The sequence below is a fragment of the Carcharhinus amblyrhynchos genome, chromosome 19 (assembly GCF_965287045.1).
Source record: "Carcharhinus amblyrhynchos chromosome 19, sCarAmb.v2.hapA, whole genome shotgun sequence".
In the NCBI taxonomy this organism is placed as follows: Eukaryota; Metazoa; Chordata; class Chondrichthyes; order Carcharhiniformes; family Carcharhinidae; genus Carcharhinus; species Carcharhinus amblyrhynchos.
The window spans coordinates 38,757,631-38,778,863 of NC_137342.1; the positions used below are offsets into that span (position 1 = coordinate 38,757,631).

General features: G+C 44.8%; 1 protein-coding gene across 1 annotated transcript in view; it reads right to left on the reverse strand.

The window, feature by feature from the left end:
• The window catches only part of LOC145355625 (uncharacterized), a 190,526-nt gene that overhangs the window by 166,470 nt on the left and 2,823 nt on the right, over positions 1-21,233 (reverse strand). Inside the window, exons 2-11 of the mRNA XM_080207869.1 lie at positions 21,028-21,063; positions 20,879-20,914; positions 19,100-19,141; positions 17,233-17,313; positions 16,567-16,605; positions 13,129-13,167; positions 10,708-10,743; positions 4,923-4,994; positions 3,571-3,615; positions 2,351-2,386 (exon numbers count right to left, since the gene is read on the reverse strand). Of these exons, the coding sequence (XP_080063995.1) occupies positions 2,351-2,386; positions 3,571-3,615; positions 4,923-4,994; positions 10,708-10,743; positions 13,129-13,167; positions 16,567-16,605; positions 17,233-17,313; positions 19,100-19,141; positions 20,879-20,914; positions 21,028-21,063 (462 nt within the window). The remainder of the gene's footprint in view (positions 1-2,350; positions 2,387-3,570; positions 3,616-4,922; positions 4,995-10,707; positions 10,744-13,128; positions 13,168-16,566; positions 16,606-17,232; positions 17,314-19,099; positions 19,142-20,878; positions 20,915-21,027; positions 21,064-21,233) is intronic.

Below are 21,233 nucleotides of genomic sequence, written 5' to 3' on the forward strand. Positions count from 1 at the left end.
AGACACTGCCCGCTGTCTACACCAGGCCTCCTTTTAAACCTGGCGCTGATTTAAAGCAGGTTGGTCCACAAATGCCTTTTCACCACACCCTCAGAATTCTTAAAGCAGTAAATACAATAAATAAATGCTTTAAGCAGTTCTACAAAGAGTAAAGTGCTTTAAACTTATTTTAAACAGGTTTTTAACAGGTAAAATCTTAGCTCTCTCTCTCTGCTCCAGCAAACAATGGAAGGCTTCACCGTGTGGCCCCTTGATAATATTGCCTATTGCACGACCATAAATGTTCTGAAAATTGGAAACCAAATTGTGAGTGATCCTTTCTTATGCTCAGATTCACTGGGAAGTGGAATAACAATGCTCAATCTTATTTCACACATGACCAGAAAAATTGTTTATCCTATTATTGCGGGCTCTAGTCAATCATAGACTTAGGAGGAGATTTGCAACATGTTAATACCAGTTCCTACAAATTTTCTGTGCCCCATTTTCCCTGGGTCTCCAGTGCAGCCATCAATACTCATAGAATCACACAGCACAAAGAGGTCTTTCAGCCCATCGAGTCTGCACTGACACATTAGAAACACCTCAACTCCCCCATCAGCCAGCACTTGGCCCATGGCCCTGAATGTTATGATGTGCCAAGTGCTCATCCAGATACATTTCAAAGGATGTGAGGCAACCTTCCTCTATCACTCTCCCAGGCAGCGCATTCCAAACTGTCACCACCCTCTAGGTAAAAAGGTTTTTCCTTACATCCCCCCTAAACCTCCTGCCTCTCACCTTGAACCTATGTCCCCTAGTGACTGACCCTTCAACTAAGGGAAATAGCTGCTCCTCATCCATTCTGTCCATGCCCCTCATAATCTTGTACATCTCAATCAGATCATAGAAACCCTACAGTACAGAAAGAGGCCATTTGGCCCATCGAGTCTGCACTGACCACAATCCCACCCAGGCCTACCCTCATATCCCTTCATATGTTACCCACTATTCCCTCCAATCTACACATCTCAGGATACTAAGGGGCAATTTTAGCACGGCCAATCAATCTAGCCTGCACATCTTTGGACTGTGGGAGGAAACCTGAGCACCCAGAGGAAATCCATGCAGACACGAGGAGAATGTACAAACTCCACACAGACAGTGACCCAAGCGAAGAATCAAACCCAGGTCCGTGGAGCTGTGAAGCAGCAGCGCTAACCACTGTGCTACTATGCCACCCTCAATCAATCTTATCAATGTTATCTGTTTCAACGATAACAACCTAAGCCTACACAATCTCCTTCATTTCTTAAATGGTCCATCTCAGGTACCATCCTGATGATTCTCCTCTGCATCCTCTCCAGTGCAATCACATTCTTCCTATAACGTGGTGACCAGAACTGCACATAGTACTCTAGCTGTGGCCTCACCAAAGTTCTATACATCTCCAACATGACTTCCCTGCTTTGTAATCTATGCCTTGATTGATAAAGTATCCCATATGCCTTTTTCACCACCCTACTAACATGCCCTTCCACTTTCAGAGATCTGTGGACAAATACACCAAGGTCCCTTTGTTCCACAGAGCTTCCTAGTATCCTACCATTCATTGAGTACTTTCTTGTCAAATTACACTTTCCAAAGTGCATCACCTCAGACTTTTCAAGGTTAATTTCCATCTGCCACTTATCCGCCCGTTTGACCATCCTGCCTATATCTTCTTGTAGTCCAAGAAACTCTGCCTCACTGCTAACCATCCATGCAAGTTTTGTGTCATCCACAAATGTATTAATCCTATCCCACACATAGTCATCAATGTCATTTATATAAATGATGAATAATAGGGGTCCCAACACAGATCCCTGTGGTACATCACTGGACACTAGCTTCCAGTCACTGAACCAGCCTTCTGTCATCACCCCCTACCTCTTACAACTGAGCCAGTTTTGAAACCACTTTGTCAAATTACCCTTATCCCACATGAATTTACCCTCTTTACAAGTCTCCCATGTGCGATCTTGTCAAAGACTTTGCTGAAATTCATATAAACTATATTAACTATGGGATTTGCTTGGAAAGTAGATTAATATGTAGATCCTGAAGACTGCCCCAGAGGGTTAGAAACTGGACAACAATTGCTGTCCTCTGGAACCAGGTCTACATATCTCCTTGCTTATCACCTGCAGTCGAAACTGGAAGTAGGATATGATGAAAGAATCCCTACTTATTCCCTGATTGGAAATTTTGCTTTTGCTGAGAAACAGACACAGATGAATACGAAATATTTCCCTCAGGGTAAGCCCCGCTGTGGACATTGACCAAACAGGACATTTGCAGTTATAGTAATTTTAAGGTGACTCTGTCTTACATTGGTCCCTGGCAATCCACCAATGCCTTTTGCACCCTGCAGAACAAAAGAAAAACATCATTGTACTTTTGTTTTGATGATCTCTCATTTAAATAAATGGGTGGAAAATCACATGGACTCCATTCTGAAAGTCTATATACTCTATGTTCTTCACCTAACTGATTGTTTGTACCTTAGCAAAGGCTGTGGAACAGAATCATAGAGCAGGGAAGAAGGCCATTCAGCCCATCATGCCTGCACTGGCTCTTCGATAGAACAATCCAATTAATCCCATTCCTGTGCTTGCTCCCCATAGCCCTTGTCGTACCATGTCCCCTTATGGGGCGAGTTATCGGGGGTGGGGGGGGGGGCAATCGCAACGAGGCACGTGAATCAAGAGTGGGGGCACAGGTCTTCTGGCAGTTGGAGTCAGATGTCATGGAGACCGGAAGTATTCTTATCTCTCCTGTATATAGTTATTTTCACCCAAATAAACCCCTGGTAGTTTATCTTCCTCGTTGGTCATCAGTTCCTTACAGCTGTTACAGCTCTGTAATTTTTTCCCTCTGAGTGTTCATCCAGTCCTGTAGCATCTTGAGGTTCCACTCTCGTGAAGTTCATGAAGCTTCTCAAGGGCAATTAGGGATGGGTAATAAAATTGCTGGCTTAACCTGCAATGCCTGATAACTGATTTAAAAAAAAATGAACCAGGCTGGAGTGAGATAGGGACAAGCTATCCACATGATGGGTAGATCCTGATTGGTGTGATGGTTTAAAAGATAGAGAGAGGCCAACTCATTTTACAAGAGTCCATAAACTGGAGTGGTGTAGTGTGGGCAGCCAATTTGTTACTAACAATTTTACACTTGCACACGAGTTCAGAATCTAGCTCATTGTTATACTGAGTCCTGCTGTCCCAGCACCAGGGAGGCACGGAATAGATAACAGCTTCCTTGTTGGGAGAGAGGGAAGGTCAAAGGCATGGTCACTCCATTCATTTTCTATCAGTAGGCCACCACCAATAAGATTTAATATCATTTAATCTGTTCACTTTCTTGCATTGGGCTGGCTCCTGATAGGAGCTTAGAAAGAGGTGCAGGGGGACAGTGGTTGAGATGCAGACAATTTTACCCAACAAAGCATTCATAACAACTTCATCATCGATTTCAGTAGTAGAGTCAACAGGTAAATTGAACTTTCTTATTGCATTGCTATGCCCTAAGGAAGCATAGTAAACTTACATCCTTCCCAGGTGGTCCACGCTTTCCATCAGCTCCTGGCTTTCCCTATAAAAGAGTATCAAACTCACTGTTTGAACAATCTTAAACAATATGATGAGACGTGCAGCCTGATACAAGCCTCATTCAGATCAGCATTCCAGTTATAAAAAGGAGCCCAGCCACATAGGTGTGAAAGGTCAAGTATGAATAAAATTCCCAATGATGCCACCAGAGACAGCAAACATTAGGAAAGATTTCTTCTGCAGAGAGGGAATAGAGCCAACGTTTTGAGTTTGGATGACCTTTCATCAGAGCTCTGACAAAGGGTCATCCAGACTCGAAACGTTGGCTCTATTCCCTCTCCATAGATGCTGTCAGACCTGCTGAGATTTTCCAGCATTTTCTGCTCTTGTTTCAGATTCCAGCATCCACAGTATTTTGCTTTTACCTTCGGAAAGACTTCTTCCCATTTCTCAACATGCATTGGCTGGAAATTCAGTTAGGGAAAGCTTGCTCAAATTTTCCAGCCCTAATGCCAAACTGCTGGCAGTGTGCTTGTGATTTCCCAATGGAGTATGGCTCATTGACATCACTTGGTACTCAGAAAACCAGCCTTGCATCGCAATGTTTTTGTGCCTTGCAGCAGAATTTGGCTGCTCTGGTTTCACAATGTCAATGTTACACTGTCCCACGTGCTTTAGCTAGTTTACATCGCAGGGAAAACAGAAGGAAAAAGAAGTTCATTTATGTAGGACTTTTCAAAATCTTAGGACATCCCACAGTGCTTTACAGCCACTGAATTAATTTTGGAAGTATAGTCACTATCGTAGGAATCAGGAGTGCCAATTTGCACACAGCAAGATCCCACAGACAACAGTGCTTAGCTAATCTGTTTCTTTTTCACTGATATTGTTTAAGAGGTAAATATTGACCAAGACAACACAGCTCTTCTTTGAAACAGTGATACGGGATATCTTTACGCCCAGTTGAGAGGGCAGATGGGGATCATGGTTTAAACATCTCTTCCAAAATGTCCCTGACAGTGCAGCACTCCCTCGGTAGTGATATGGCATGTCAGCCTAGATCTTGTGCTCAAGTCTCCTTCCGTAGCAAGATTGGCAGAGACTCAAATGAGTAAGTCCATGGTCTGGAGTATGAAATTATCTCAGGTAAAACCAAGTCCACAGATCCTAAGGGAAAATAAATAGGGAAGGGAATTTCTGGGATTTACAATATAATTTATTTAAAATGTAAAAAATAAATAATTCTCATTGTTGAAACTTTTCATAAAGTAAAGCAGCTACTTTTTCAGGAATGACTGGAGCCCAGCAAGTGATATGAAGGACATAGTGAATGTAAAACATTGTACTTACAGGAATTCCTGGAACACCGGGGAGTCCTGGATGTCCAACAGCTCCAGGGTAACCCTTATGCCCGGTTAATACCTGGAAGGAACATTAAAGCGTACATGAACCCTGAAAGTTAATGGGGGCGATTCTCCCCAGAAAATGCTAAATGTTGAATTTGTGTGGAAATTGGAATAAATCACACTGGTTTTTTCAGCAGGAGTTTCACAATAAATTTCCAGCACTCTGTGCACTGCAGGCGTCACGAGCATGAATCATGTTGAAAAGCTGTGGATGGGGCCTGTTCCCTCTGAAGAGGCTGAAATCAGCGCACTGAGAGGGGGTCCCCGCGCATGCACACATCCATGCGAGATTGCTAAGCAAATCCTCCCAGCATTGAAATCACTGGCTTCACACACTCTCCCACAGACATTGCTAGCCTCTCCCCATCCACAAAATATTCATTGGCCTCCCCAGCCCCCACTGACCCAGACATCGCTGGACTCCCCATCCCCCACTGACCCGGACATCGCTGGACTCCCCATCCCCCACTGACCTGGACATCGCTGGACTCCCCATCCCCCACTGACCCGGACATCGCTGGGCACTCCTCATCCCTTTCCCCCATTTCACACACAGAGCACTGTACTGCCATGCACACTCACCAACTATGAGCATTTGCCCTCATTGAGTGAGACACTTGAGCATTGCAACCTCCCTGGACACAGTACCTTGTTGAGCTAACCCAATCAACACCTTTGGAGATGGCTCACCCTCTACTGAAACCAGGTTGCATGTACATTAATCTCAAGGAAATTTACCTAAAGGGGCCATGACTGGACCAAACTGACTGCATTTGGACTCCCTTAACAGGCCAGAGCTGTATATAAGCTGCAATATGGACACACAGCCAGTTACGCCAGGAAGATGGCCCCAAAGAAAAGTGTGCTGAGATTTGTGGAGAGCAAGCATGCCCTCCTGTAAAATATGGTGGAGGAGAGGCGCCAGCTGCTTTACCCCACTCAGGATCACTGTCCAAGGGGTCACACAGCAAGCATGTTGTAGGAGGCGGTGGCATCGTCGATAAACGTCAAGACACTGACTCCTCGGTCTGGAGGGCAGCGTCACAAGATAATGAATGACGTTCTTCGGGCTGCAAGAGTGAGTGTATCCCATTCTGAAACCTGTACATGTGCAGTGCTACAATGTCAAAACATCCTCAGACACCTCAAGGGCAGTCACCAATGCCCTCCACTGCCCAGTACGCTTCCAACCCCTGTGGCACACCCCCCAATCAACACTCCCAGTGGGGAGCCATTTTCCAGAAACGGCCAATACGAGCTCCACAACCTCAACACACATTGCACCCCAAGTCCTTCCATACATCATACTGAAGTCTCTGGAGCTGCTTGCATCTCCCACTCTGACAGAGTATCTCATTCCAGTGAGGAATGCAATGGCTCCCCACTTTCAGGGAGTTCGCAGCCCGACCCTGCTGGAGTGAAAGGGCGGCAATCGGGCTGGGATTGTGCCCCCTGGGCACTGGCACTTGCACTTTCACAGTGCTAGCCCACTGGGCAGTGACAAGGGGGCGGGGCATAAAGGGCAGATCCTGATGGATATATGGCCTGATGGACGCAGGGCGTGGGGGGAGATTGGTGGGGGTGTCACTCTGCATGGGGAGCGGTGGGGGGAGCAGAGAGGCCAGCGATCAGGGTGGGCTGGGGGTTGGGGTCAGCATGGGGGCAGTCAGCCTGCTGGGTGGAATTGGCACTGCGGGGGTGGGGTGTTCAGGACTGTGGGGTGGGTGTTACTGTCGCTGGGGGAGAATTGGTTGGGGGGGTGGTGCTAGAGATTGCAGTAGGCTAAGAGGGGGAGGGGGGGGGTTGGGGCTGGACCCCAGAACGGTTGGGGGGGGGGGGGGGGGTGGGGGCCAGCGATTGGATCATTAGGGGGCAGGGACAGCCACTTTTGGAGGGGTAAGAGGCTATCCAGCGATTGAGCTGGCCAGTAATTGGAAGGCCATCAGTGCAGGACCATTGCGCATGTGCCAACCTCAGCACTGACAGATTGGTGCATGCGTAATTGCCCCTCATCATGCTGATTTTGGCCTCTCCAGGAATAGGCCCCGTCTCCTGAAATTTAATGATATTCACACTGGTGACTTCTGCAGGGCACAGAGTTTGGGAGATTCTTCCCTGAATTCCCACTGAAAAAAACTATGTGAATTACTCCAGTTTTCACGCAAATTCGACACTTGAAATTGTTTGGGGAGAATTCCGCCCACTGTGTACAGGACCAACACTCACTTCATTAACTCTTCTTATTTAAATAATTATAGAGATTCTTATTATCTGTCTTAATATTACTAGCTAGCTTTCTCTCTTACTTTTTCCCATCTTGTCAATCTTTTTGTCATTTGCTGTTCTTTATATTCTTTCCAATCTTCTGACCTCTTACTCCTTTTGCACAAATATATGTTCTTTCTTTAATACTGTCTTTAATATTTTTTAGATAACCATGAATGATGGGCCCTCCCCTTGTAATTTTACTTTCTCATTGAAATGTGTCTAGTCTACATATTCTGAAATATCTCATTAAATATCTGCACTGAACTTCAATTAATCTATTCATTCAGCACATTTGCCAATTCACTTTGGTTAACTCATGCCTTCATAATTGCCCTTATTTAAGTTTAAAATACAAGTCTTGGACACATTCTTCTCTCCCTTAAACTGAACATAAAATTCAATCATATTATGACGACTGCAATCTCTAGGTGCCTTCACAGTGAAATTATGAATTAATTCAATCTCATTACACAACACTAGGTCTAGTATAATCTGCCATCTGGTTGGCTCCTGAATGTGCTGCTTTAAGAAACTATCCCAAAAATATTCTATGAACTCATTTACTCTACCCTTGCCCATCTGATTTTTCCAATCTAAATGTAGATTAATATCCCACATGATTCTGACAAACTCCCATTTTTTCGATACTCTGTCGTACTGTGTAGTTACAATTAGGAGACCTGTACACCACTTTCACAAGTGACTTCTTGCCTTTACCATTTCTACGTCCTGGTTTTGTGAACTTAGGTCAGCCCTCTCTAATGAGTTAATACCACCACTAATTAACAGTGCTACCCCTCCACCTTCTCTTAACTTCCTGTCCTTCCTTACTATGATGTACCCTTCAGTTTCTGGTCCCAATCTATATCATGTTCTAGCTATGTCTCTGTAACAGCTATCAGATCGAATTTATTCATTTCGGTTTGCGCTACCGGTTCATCTGTTTTGTCTTGAATGTAATGTGGGTTTTAACATAGAACACTACAGCACAAACAGGCCCTTCGGCCCACAAGTTGTGCCGATCACATCTATACCTACCAAGCCATAGAACTATCTGTAACTTCCAATGCCATTAGATCCCATATACGCATCCAGAAGTCTTTTAAAAGACCCCAGTGAGTTCGCCTCTACCACCCTGACGGCAGCCGATTCCACTCACTCACCACCCTCTGAGTGAAAAACTTTCCCCTAACATCTCTGTACTTGCTTCCCAGCACCTTAAACATGTGTCGTCTCGTAGGGACCATTTCAGCCTTGGGAAATAGCCTCTGAGAATCCACCCTATCTATTCCTCTCAACATTTTATAAACCTCTATCAGGTCGCCTCTCAACCTTCGTCTCTCCAGGGAGAAGAGACCTAGCTCCCTCAACCTATCTTCATAAGGCATGCCTCCCAATCCAGGCAACATCCTTGTAAATCTCCTCTGCACCCTGCCAATAGCTTTCACATCCTTCCTGTAGGTGAGACGACCAGAACTGCACTCAGTACTCCAAGTGGGGTCTGACAAAGGGTCTTATAAAGTTGCAGCATTACCTCCCGACTCCTAAACTCAATCCCTCGATTAATGAAGGCCAGTACACCATACACCTTCTTGACCACATCCACCACCTGCGAGGCCGATTTAAGAGTCCTATGGACCTGGACCCCAAGATCCTTCTGCTCTTCAACCCAGCCAAGACTCCTACCCTTGATATTGTACTCCTGCATCCTGTTGATCCTGCCAAAATGGACCACTACACATTTATCCACGTTGAATTCCATCTGCCACTTCTCTGCCCAGTCTTTCATCCTATCTATGTCACACTGCAACTTCTGACATCCCTCCAGACTATCCAAAACACCACCAACATTCGTATCGTCGGCAAACTTACTAACCCATCCATCCACTTCCTCATCTAGGTCATTTATGAAAATGACAAACAGCAAGGGTCCTAGAACAGATCCCTGGGGCACTCCACTGCTGACTGACCTCCATGCAGAAAAAGACCCATCCACAACCACTCTCTGCCTTCTGCAGGCAAGCCAGTTCTGGATCCACAAGGCCAAAGCCCCTTGGATCCCATGCCTTTTCACCTTCTCAAGAAGTCTTGCATGGGGGACCTTATCAAACACAGGTACAGAGCTTTTAGTATTGTTCTTTTTTTGTAGCATCTTGTCTTATTTGCTGATCCATCCTTTCCTGTCATAGTCTATCTTTTCCCATAATAGTATTCTTCTCTTTTACCTTGTCTCCACATCTTCCCAAAATTGATTCCTTGTCCCCACTACTTAGTTTAAAACACTTTCTGCTTCCCTAGTTATGCAACTCGCTAGACCATCAGCTCCAGCATGGTTTGGGTGTAGACCATCCCAATGTATATCCTATTTTCCCCAGTACGAGTGCCAGTGCCTGATGAACCAGAACCCACTTCTCTCACACCAGTCTGTGAGCCACGCATTCATTTCTCTAATCTTATTTCTCCTCTGCCAATTTGTACATGGCTCAATTAATAATGCAGAGATCATGACCAATAAGTCAGCCAAGAAGCTTTGTTGACGGCTTCCAGATTTACAGATTCATTGCTGGGCAAGCAGGATTATAACCTGCCTCTTTTGAGACATGCTCTTAACTATGAGTTTTTACAGTAATATTACAGCATGTTATACTGAGGAACCTACAGTGATGGAGATTTATAGTCTACATGGTTAAAGGTCTGTATTCTCAGAACTGATGGAATGGATTAAGCTGGAAAGTGTTGAGCTAAAAATGGCAAGATGGTAATATGTTTGCGAAGATCTGAACATATGGCAGACTGAACAGGCAGTGAGAGACTAGAGGCATTGGCAAATAGATCTTTCAGCACTTTTAACCAATCAGGATACAATTATTGATGGACAGAACCTGAGCCCATCAACCTTGAAATGGAATCTACAAGTCGTAGAAAATCTACCATTTAACCAAAGCTTTTACTGGGAATGGGATTCAGATACATGTCTCGTCTGTTCAGATCAATAGTAGTATATTCCGAAAGCTTGTGGATTTACTATCAAGTAAATTTGTTGGACTTTAACCTGGTGCGTTGAGACTTCTTATGGAGGAATAATACAGCAGCTTCTATTTTACCTTCAGCAAGATTATTCTACATTTAGCTGAGTAAAATTGAAAACACCTTTTGATTCCCCCAACTGTTCCAGTGCTGTCCATTTACACTCTTGGAGGTTGAGCCAATGATCATCACCTGTCTTTAACAATGCAAGTAACTTATCGATGTAATTACCAAAGCATGCATAGTTCAGGAACAAAAATCAGCAAATCTTGAACTAATTTTGGTTTCTCTTCTTAACAAAATGGTCAGCTATCAATGTGACTGAAACCAGGCCCTGGCCTAGTCTCAGTTGGGTGTGATTGGCTCCCAATGTGAACATCCAAAAAACCCTTTCCCTTCCCCAGTGCCACGTTGAAGGTGTTACCCAAACTTACGTTTTTCCCAGCTTCACCTTTCTGTCCAGGTTCCCCCTAATTGCACAATAAACAAAAAAGTTAAAATTTCAAAAAGCAAAATTTTTCAGACATGGCTTAACGCTTGTACTTTTGTGAATCAATGTCAACCATTTGCCTTGAGCCAAACACTTCTGTTCCTCTCAGCAATTCTTAATTCTCGAGTGTTCCAGACTTCAATCCTTCTTCCTTGCCTGGAAGGGTCTGCTAAACCCTCCCTGACACTTTGCTAGGCAGGATGCAAGAAAAATCTACTGGTCAATCAACCTCTGAGTCTATGGATTTTATGTTCAAGCCAGATACTTGAACACATGGGCATAAATTTCTCAGAAGACTAAGGAAGCTTGGCATGTTGGCTATGATTCTCACTAACTTTTACAACACACTATAGAAAACATTCTTTCTGGTTGTATCACGGCTTGGTATGGCTCCTCCTCTGCCCAAGACCACAAGGAACTACAAAAGGTCCTGAATGTAGCCCAATCCATCACGCAAACCAGCCTGCCATCCATTGACACCCCCCCGTTGCCTTGGCAAAGCAGCCAGCAAAACGCAAAAACAGCTTCTTCCCTGCTGCCATGGATTTTTGACTGGACTTACCTTGCATTAAGTTGATCTCCCTCTACACCCTAGCTATGACTGTAATACTACATTCTGCACTCTCTCGTTTCCCTCTCTATGAACGGTGTGTTTTGTCTGTATAGCGCGCAAGAAACAATACTTTTCACTGTATACGTGTTAATAATAAATCAAATAGAAAAAATTCTACCTCTTCAGCTGCCCCAGAATCGGAGCAGGCGAGGTTCCCAGGACGGAAGTCTCCGTTGACCTTGGGCGGGATTTTACAATCTTGTCCAAGTGAGGCCATAAAATCCCACCCATAATCTAAGTTGGCACTTCAGCACAGTACGAAGGAGTGCTATATGATCAGAAGTGGTGTTTTTCCTTCTGCCCTTTCACATGGACATAAAATATTCCATGGCACTCCTTGAAAGTTTTCAAAGTGTCCAATATTTATGCCTTAACCAACATTAGGTGGTCAGTGCTATTTCTTGGACTTTGCTGTGCACAGATTGGCTGTATGCTTTTTAAATTGCAACAGTGACAAGATGTCTGTAAAGTGCTTTGGAATATCCTGAGATCGTGAAAGACACTATCCAAAAGCAATTTTGTCTTCCATCAGGAGGAAGTTTTTTATGGTATTATTTAACTTCTTGCAATCATACCACAGTTAAAAATGAAGTCTCTTTCCATGCAAAACGTAAATTCTCACCCGTTGGATTCCATGTCTTAATGTTCCTCATTTCACTCAAATCTGGATGGTTTCACTACAGATTCTGGTGGAATGAAGGACATCAGAAAGCATGGCTAGGAAACCTTGTTTTTCTTCTTCGCCTCTGAAAATGTGTTTTGTTGTAAAATCATCTCATACTTTCCTTCCTTCCCCCATTACTATTAATTTTTGCTACATCTTTAGCCCAGGTGGGAGTGTAGAGCATTCTCAGAAATCAAAGGGCCATTAGGAAACTTTCTTCACTGGGGATACTTTGAGGGAGAATGGATGTGTGCTATTCAAAGTTTCAAACTCAATGGATAAAATTGCATACAATGTGTGTCCAATTTCTCAATGTACATGAGCAAAGCTCTCAGTGGTAATGCAAGCCATTTGGAAAAATCAGTCCCCTATCCATGAGTGGCTGAGCTATTGGGAGTAGGAAGGTGCATGGACCATTACAGTCCCAGGCTAAATAGGGCAGCGGACAAGGAGAAATCATTGCCCTGAGTCCATTGGTGTTAAGGAGAGGAAGGTCAGTCAAAGTTCTTCCTCTTGATTACTATTTAGTGACCATCTCTTGAACCTCTGAGCTCCTTGCGTGTTAAGATCAAGTGAACTATAGGGTGGGGTTTGGGTCTCAGCCATGACAACAGCATCACTCTCTCTCATGTGGGATCAAGTAAAATACCCTCTTTATCAGGGGTCAAACATCAATAATGGTCAACTGGGAGAATGGAGGACAAGCATCTATTGGGATTGTTTTCTCCAGCACAGAGAAGACTCGGGAGGCAATTTAATAATAAAGTTCACAGTTCTGAGGAATTTTGACTTAGATAGGTAGAAACTATTCCTATTGGCAGAAAAGTTGGTAACCAGAAGACACAAATTTTAAATAATTGACAAAATAATCAGAGGGTAGATGAGTTTTTTTTAATGCAGTGAATTTTTTGAAAATCTGAGGACAAAATGGCACAGATATGGTGGGCTGAATGGCCTCCCTCTGTGTTGTCTAACACTGTGCGGCTCAATCTGGTGTCAGGAGATTAGAATGAGGATCTAAGATTAGTTTGAATTTGAGTGGTGATTGGGTGAGCTACACCTTTTCATACATCAGATATGGAACTTACCTTCTCTCCCTTTACACCTCCATTCTTTTGATCATCATGCTAGAAAACAAATGTATACAGGTCAGAACAACTTTCAATGAATTGGCACTCAGCAATTTGCCTCTCAGCGTTCTGATGAAAGGACATTGACCTGAAACATTTAAATCTGTCTCTCTTTCCACAGATGCCATTGGATCTGCCGAGTCTTTTCAGCATTTTCTGTTTAGCGTTTAGATTTCCATAATCTGCAATATTTTTCTCTTATATGAAAGTTAGTAACATAACATTCATAGTGCGTGGGGTGTCCTGTTCGGAAGACAGGAAGAAAAATACACATCCACGTCAACCTGGCTACTTCATAAAATTATTATATTTTTTGAAATGGACAAAGGTTTCACCGTAACACGCCAGACCAGCCTTGACGCACACCAGAGGGATTTCTGGCCTTCAGAAAACCAGCAGGGATCTTGTTTTCTTTGAATGCCCCTGTGACTACAGATAATCAAATTCCAAGGAAATGCAACAATATTCGTTCCATTTCTGGTCCCACTGCCGTGAATGGAGATTTGGCAGAATGTCAAACTCTCGGTCCTCACTTGCAGCAGTGGCAGGGCGTGAATGGCTGGAAAATTCCAGCCGGTACATCTGCAAGGTCAAATGGACCCTGATTCTTCTATTAAACATCTCAAGATTCCAAACCTGGGCAAATTCATCCTTTGTCCAAAATCAAGGAGAAGTGTAAGGTACGTAGCCTCCCCAAGATGCTAGAATCTGTAATATTGCCATGACAACTGTACCCATGGAGTCCACCATTACATCACCTAACAGGTAGCAGCAGAGAGAGCACTGTCCAAGGAAACTGCCTGGCCCTCACCTACACTGTATACTACTGGAACATTGAAACTTCTGCATCTGTGCCGACAGCTTTATTGATATCTATGTGCCTTCTTCTACTGGGGCATCATCACTTCTGGAAGACTATAACCCTGCAGCAGTTTCAGCCTGCTAACCTCGGAAGGAATATGCCATTGGGCTTTTGATTCTGGACTCCAGACTCAGGTGGAACCACACCTCATATTTTATTGTGATCTTTGCCCCATAACCTCTTTCTTTCCCTTATCCCTATTTTATTGTATCAATGCAAAAGGGGCGGAGGTTATGAAAATCCTTCGTGTGTTCACCATAGAATTCTCACAGCGGAGAAGGCGGCCATTCGGCCCATTGTGTCTGCACCAACTCTCTGAAAGAGCATCTTATCCTGGTCCACCCTGTGCCTTATCCTAGCAACCCCACACATTTACCCCAATAGTCCCCCTAACCTACACATCTTTGGACAAAAAGGGGCAATTTAGCATGGCCAATCCACCTAACCTGCATATCTCAGGATCATGAGAAGAAACCCAGGCAGACACAGGGAGAATAAAGAACAAAGAACAAAGAAAATTATAGCACAGGAATAGGCTCTTTGGCTGCCCACCCCCCCCCCCGCCCCCCCCAAGCCTGTGCCAACCATGCTCCCATCTGAACTAAAACCCTTACCCTTCCAGGGACCCGATCCCTCTATTCCCATTCTTTTCATGTATTTGTCCAGATGTCCCTTAAAACTCACTATCGTCTCTGTTTCCACTACCTCCCCCGCAGCGAATTCGAGGCACCCAACACCTTCTGTGTAAAATACTTGCCTTGTACATCTCCTTTAAACCTTGCCCCTCGCACCTTAAACCTACGCCCACTAGTAATTTACTCTTACATCCTGGGGAAAAGCTTCTGACTATCCACTTTGTCCATGCCTCTCATAATCTTGTAGACTTCTATCGGGCCGTCCCTCAATCTCCGTCGTTCCAGTGAGAACAAACCAAGTTTCTCCAACCTCTCCTCATAGCTAATGCCCTCCATGCCAGGCAACATCCTAGTAAATCTTTTCTGTATCCTCTCTAAGGCCTCCACATCCTTCTGGTAGTGTGGCGACCAGAATTCAACACTATATTCCAAGTGCAGCCTAACTAAGATCTTATAAAGCTGCAACATGACTTGTCAATGCGCAAACACTACAGAGACAGTCACCCAAGGCTGAACCCGAGTCCTTGGTGCCATAAGGTGCCAGTGCTAACCACTGTGTCATCCCAAAGAAGCAGGGGGGTGGGGGGGGCATTTCTCCCACCTGGCTGTGCTGCTTTTGTAGTGCAGCAGGCTGGGAGACATGAGCGGAGACCATTTTGCCAGATTTCCGGCACTGTCAAATCCACGCCGATTTCTGGTGTGGAGCGGCATAATTTATGCAAATGTGCCTCTCAATCTATTTTACATTTCATTGGTGGGCCCAGGACCAAAATCTCCAGGCCCACTAACATCCTCCCCCTGCCACCCCGCCAGGAGTGGTTCCATTGGGGTTTAATATAGCTCCCCACCTGCAGGGAGCCGGCAGGCCACTGGAGTGAAGGGGGGCACAATTGAGGCCCCCAGAGGGTCGGGCGCTGGATTAGGGTACCCCTTGGGCATTGCCAACTTGGCAGTGCCAGCCTGGGTCACCTGGCACTGCCCAAGGGGCAAAGTGGCAATGCCAATGGGACACCTTACCACTGCCCATCAGGCATTGGGCAGTGCCATGGACGTGGGCCTAATGGGGAGACCTCTGGGGGTCAGTGGGGTTGGGGATCCCATTGCCACTCTGCATTTGGGTTGGGTGACAGAATGGGAGGTGGCAATTGGGTGTGGGTGGGGGGCAGCCAGTTGGGGGAGTCGGGACTGATGGGGGGCCTCGGGACTGCGGAGGAGGTTAGAATTCAGGAGATAGGGGCTGCGAGGCAAGGCGTGGGCATTGTGTCTGGCTGGGGGTGAGGGGGGTTTGGGGCTGGCCTGGACATGGTTGGGAAGGGGACAGCAATCAGTCCATGGAGGGTGGCAGGGGTCACGGGGTTGGCCAGCAACTGGGAGGCAAGCAGTGGTGGCTGCTGCGCATGTGCAATTGGTGCATGCGCAGTTGATCACTCAGTGCTATGCTGCTGGCCCCTCCAGCAGGAATAGGCCCTGCCCACAGATTTCTGGAGTGATTCACGCTAGTGCACTCTGCAGTGCAGAGTGTGGGAGATTCATTTTGAAACTCCCACTGAAAAAACAGTGATTTACCCCAGTTTTTATGCAAATTCGACACTTGTTTTTTTTGGGCGAATTGCCCTTGCAATTTTGTGTAAGTGTAAAATAAACTAAACCTCTTATTTTATCTGATCTCAAATTTGCAATGGGGCTTCTGTTAGAGGATTCAATCCTCCAAACTGAAGGGTTTGGGAAAATGTGCCACAACTTACAAAGGAGGAAATCAAAACCACTTTTCTGATCATGGATCGGTAGTGAGAGGAGAAATCAGGGCTGTTTAAATTAATTGCTTACACTGGGAAGATCCAACCCAAAAGAAATATAAGATTCTACCTTTCAGTAAAGCTAAAGACATTCTCAACTTACCGTTCTATAGGCAGGTGGCCCTGGAGGGCCAGCTGGACCCTAGAAGATAAAAAGATAATCATTATGTATAATGAAAGACAATGGAAAGAAATATCATATATAATTATCACAGCAGACAGAGTAGAACCTGCACTCTGATCATTCACTCCTTCCACCAACTTCCTTTGGCTGCAGTGTGTACCATCTCCCATATAACACAACAACAACCCGCCAGAGCTTCTTCAACCAAACCTCCCAAACCAATGACATCTACTGGCTAGGAGAAGGGCAGGAGCTGCAGTGTGACAACAGTGCCTCTAAGTTTCCCTTTCAGTGGGACACCATGCTGACTTGGAGACACATCGGTGTTTTGTTGTTGGGTCAAAAACCAGCACAATGGGTGTACCTTAACCACATGGATTCTAACAGTTTAAAAATATGACCGTTTACCACCTTCTAAAAAGGCAAGCAGTAATGAACAATTAATGCTGACTTTGCTAGTGACACCCATACACCAAGAATGGATAAATTTAAAAAAAATATTCCTGTAATGCTGTGTGGATAGGCAAAAAATTGGGCCCACTATCCTCCCACTTAAATGAAGTCTGATGAAACACTAAAAGCAGTCACAGCGTACAGAGCCATACTGCAGTATGAATGTGACCCAACCAGCAGTCATCCACTTACCCTTGGTCCAGGAAGACCATCGATACCAGGTTCACCTGCTTCTCCCTTAAGACCCCATTCCCCAGGAAGTCCTGTATCACCCTGCAGAACAACAAGGTAAGAATTAATTTCATTTCAACTGCAAACTGTACTGATATATAGGATGGAATGTTATGGCCATTCACGCCAGGGGGATTTTCCCTTGCTGCTGCAGTGAACAGAGAGCTGGCTGCAAGCCAAATTGCACAACCTCACTGCAGTAGGTGTGTGGCATGAGTGGCTGGTAAGATCGCATCCATGGTGTTTAAAGTATTATTGCTTTTGATGCCATTGACAAAATATCTTGAAAGCAGACGAGGAGAATTGTCTTCACTCAATTGTTGGAATGTGGAACACTTCGCCAGAAAAGCTCATAAAAGCTGACTTCATGGATGGGATTTTACGGCCTCACTCAATCCAAGACCAGAAAATTGTGCTCATGTTCAATGAACGTTTCCATTGTCTGCCCCTCGCCTCCTCTGATTCAGTGGAGGGTAGGGTGGGAGAATTCCGGCGCAAAAATCAGCTTAGTCATTGAGTTTTGCAGCACAGAAAGAAGCCTTTTGGCCCATTGTGTTTGTGCCAGCCATCAAGCACCTATTCTAATCCCACTTTCCAGCATTTGGTCCATAGCCTTGTATGCTATGGCGCCTCAAGTGCGCATCTTAATGATTCTTAACTGTTGAGGGTTCCCGCCTCTAACACGCTTACAGGCAGAGTTCCAAATTCCCACTGGGTTAACTTTGAAGGGTGTTGGCAGTTGAGGAGGCAGAGTTTACAGGATTATGAACAAAAAGCAGGGCTTTTCAAAGGGTCAGCAGAAGTATGATGGGCCGAATGACTTGCTTTGTGCTGTGTCACTTAATGAATGAATCTGTGTCAATTTGAAATGTTCCAACTCTGATTCCTGATTTGCAGAGAGTTGGCTTATCTCTGTGGGGGCTGTGGCATAGAAACATAGAAAATATAAACATAGAAAATAGGTACAAGAGCAGGCCATTCGGCCCTTTGAGCTGGCATCACCATTCAATATGATCAAGACTGATCATGCACTTTCAGTATCCCACACTTGTTTTCTCTCCATACCCCCTGATCCCTTTAGCCATTAAGGCCATGTCCAGCTCCCTCTACTGACACAGCAGCTCTCTGTACTGGAGAACTCCACAAGCTCACAACTCTCTAAAAGAAGAAGTTTTTCCACATCTCAGTCCTGAATGGCTATCCCCTATTCTTAGACTGTGACCCCTAGTTCTGCACTTCCCCAACATCAGGAACATTCTTCCCGTTTCTAGCTTCTACAGTCCCATCAGGATTTATATGTTTTTATGAGATCCCCTCTAATTCTTCCAAATTCCAGAGAATAGATGCCCAGTTGATCTAATCTCTCTTCATACAGCAGTCCTGCCCTTCCGGGAATCAGTCTGATGAACCTTCGCTGGACTCCCTCAATAACAAGGATTCCTTCCTCAGACTAGGAGACCAAAACTGCACACAATACTCAAGGTGTGGCTTCACCATAGCCCTATATAACTGCAGCAAGACATCCTTACTCCTATATTCAAATCCTCTTGTTATAAAGACCAACATGCTTTCCTCACTGCCTGCTGTAACTGCATGCCAACCTTCAGCGACTGTTCCACCATTGCGAAGGACTGATGGTGTCAATATGAGGCAGAATGGAGGGAAAGGAAGTGGGAAAATTGTTCTCTAAACTAATGGACAAGCCGGTTCTTATTCGCCAACTCAGATTCCCAGGACTGAGTGGGAAAGTTTCTGACTTTACTTGGCCACCACGGAGTTACTAACAATGTAATCAAAAAGTTACATTAAAAGACTATTTCCCTTTTACCTTTTCACCTTTAATAATAACACTGTTGTTCAGGAAGTTGACCTGAAATGTGAAAGAGAAAGTCATGAATTTAACCACCTATGAACACAGTGCATTTTAGAACCAAGATTGAATGGCAAACTACATTAGGGACTTTCACAGTGAACAGAGACAATCACAGGAGAGGGAAGGTGGACAGACCACTTTGATATATCTACATTTCTCACAGGTAACAGAGGTCAGATTGCGCCGGCCATTCATGACCCACCGCCACTGTCATTGAGGATGGAGAATTTGGAGCTCAACCAAATCTCTGTTCACTGCAGCAGGACAGGAGAATCCCACTGGCATGAAAGACCAGAGAATCCACCCATTGAATTTACAGCACAGAAACAGGCCATTGAGCCCAACTCATCTCTGCTGGCGTTTATGCTCTACACAAACATTCTTCCATCTATCTTCATTAAAACACAGCCTGCTTATCTTGCTATTCCTTTCTCCCTCATATGCTTACCTCACTTCCTTTTAATTGTCTCTCTGCCAGTTGCCTTAACTGCTCCTTGTGATAGCAAATTCTGCATTCTAACCATTCTCTGGATTGGGAAGATTTTCTTGAATTTCTGATTGGATTTATAATTATATTTATGTCCACTGGTTTTGGACTCCCCACAAGTGGAGATATTGGGCTGAATCTTTTTGATCATTAGCGATGAGCTGGGAGGCGGGTGAGGTAGCAGAATGACAGAGGGAGACATTAGGTGGAAACCCTGAAGATTTTCTGCCACCACGCCATACTGCCAGCAGCTCCACTGCCCACTGGGTATCCAGTTGAGGCTCTTAAGTGGGCTAATTCAGGGTCACATCTGCCTTCTTGGGCATTTGTTGGGGGACCATCCAGCAGGTTTATGATCGCTCATGGCCCTCGTGGCAAAAGCGACCATCAATGCACCATGACACCAATTGGTGAGGCCTTGCTGCAGTTTCCCCCAACCATTGAGGCTCCCTGGAGTTGCAGCTGCAGCAATGGCCACAGTGAGCAGCGGCACCACTGAGGCTGACAGCCACCGGCCCACTGTTTGGATCAGAAGATTTTGGGGATGGGCCACCACCCTTAATTGGACAGTAGCCCCAGCAATGGCCTTCTAATTGGTGCCCATCAGCAATATGCCATCCAGTGTTCCACTGCTCACTGAAATAGGGATGCTTCCTGCTTTCAAGTATCTTGTCTGATTTCTTGCATCTTTGTAAAAACTTGATGTGTGCGTCAATATGCGCAATCCTCTTGGAGATCCTCTCCACTGGGATCCGGCAGTTTGCGGTGCTCCTGCTTTCAGTCCAGACAGCAGCATCTCACCATCACCAACAAGATTCAGCCCATTTTCTCTCTGTTTAACCTTTCAAACACTTTTCTACTATTAAAGTCCCCAATCAGCTTGCCTCTGTTTTTTTGTAGAAAAGAGTCACCTTCTCAGTTCTGTAAATCTGATGAGTGGATTGAAACTTGAGAAATGGACCGTGCGGATAAAATTTAAGAAGGAATTGGATAGATATCTGGGAAAGGAGGGGTATGAGAACACATGTGTAGGCTGTGGTATTTAATGAACCCAGCTAATGATCTCTCCCATTCCCAATCATCCTTTTAGTCTTGCTGTGCTGATCAGAATCAGTTTGTTGACAGATTACGCATCCATCGGTTTAGGTACAGTTGGTCAAGTATTGAGAGAATCAGAGGGCCGTTATGGTCTCTCAGAACGTACACACATCTAAATTTACTCATGACATTCTTTAACAAATACTTACAGTGGATCCAGGTTGCCCAGGCAGCCCTGGCCTGCCCTGCAATGACACAAATTCCAATCAGAACACAGTTAACTAACCTATTAAAGTTAGCTTTTGACTGTCAAAGTTGGACTAGTTCCTGAAGAAAGTTATATTTGTAAAGAACCTACTGTATCGCCTTTCTGTCCCTTTGGACCAATTACTCCCTGAAAGAGAAAGGAATAGTTACTGAGCGTAATTTAAAACGCATTTGCTTCTTTCTCTTAATGCTGTTATCTGGGGTGAAAGTTTTGCTGCCCATGCTCACTAGTGCATATCAGGAGCACGTATAATTTAACTCCAGGTTTCTGAACCCATCATTTTTCATCTTCACAAG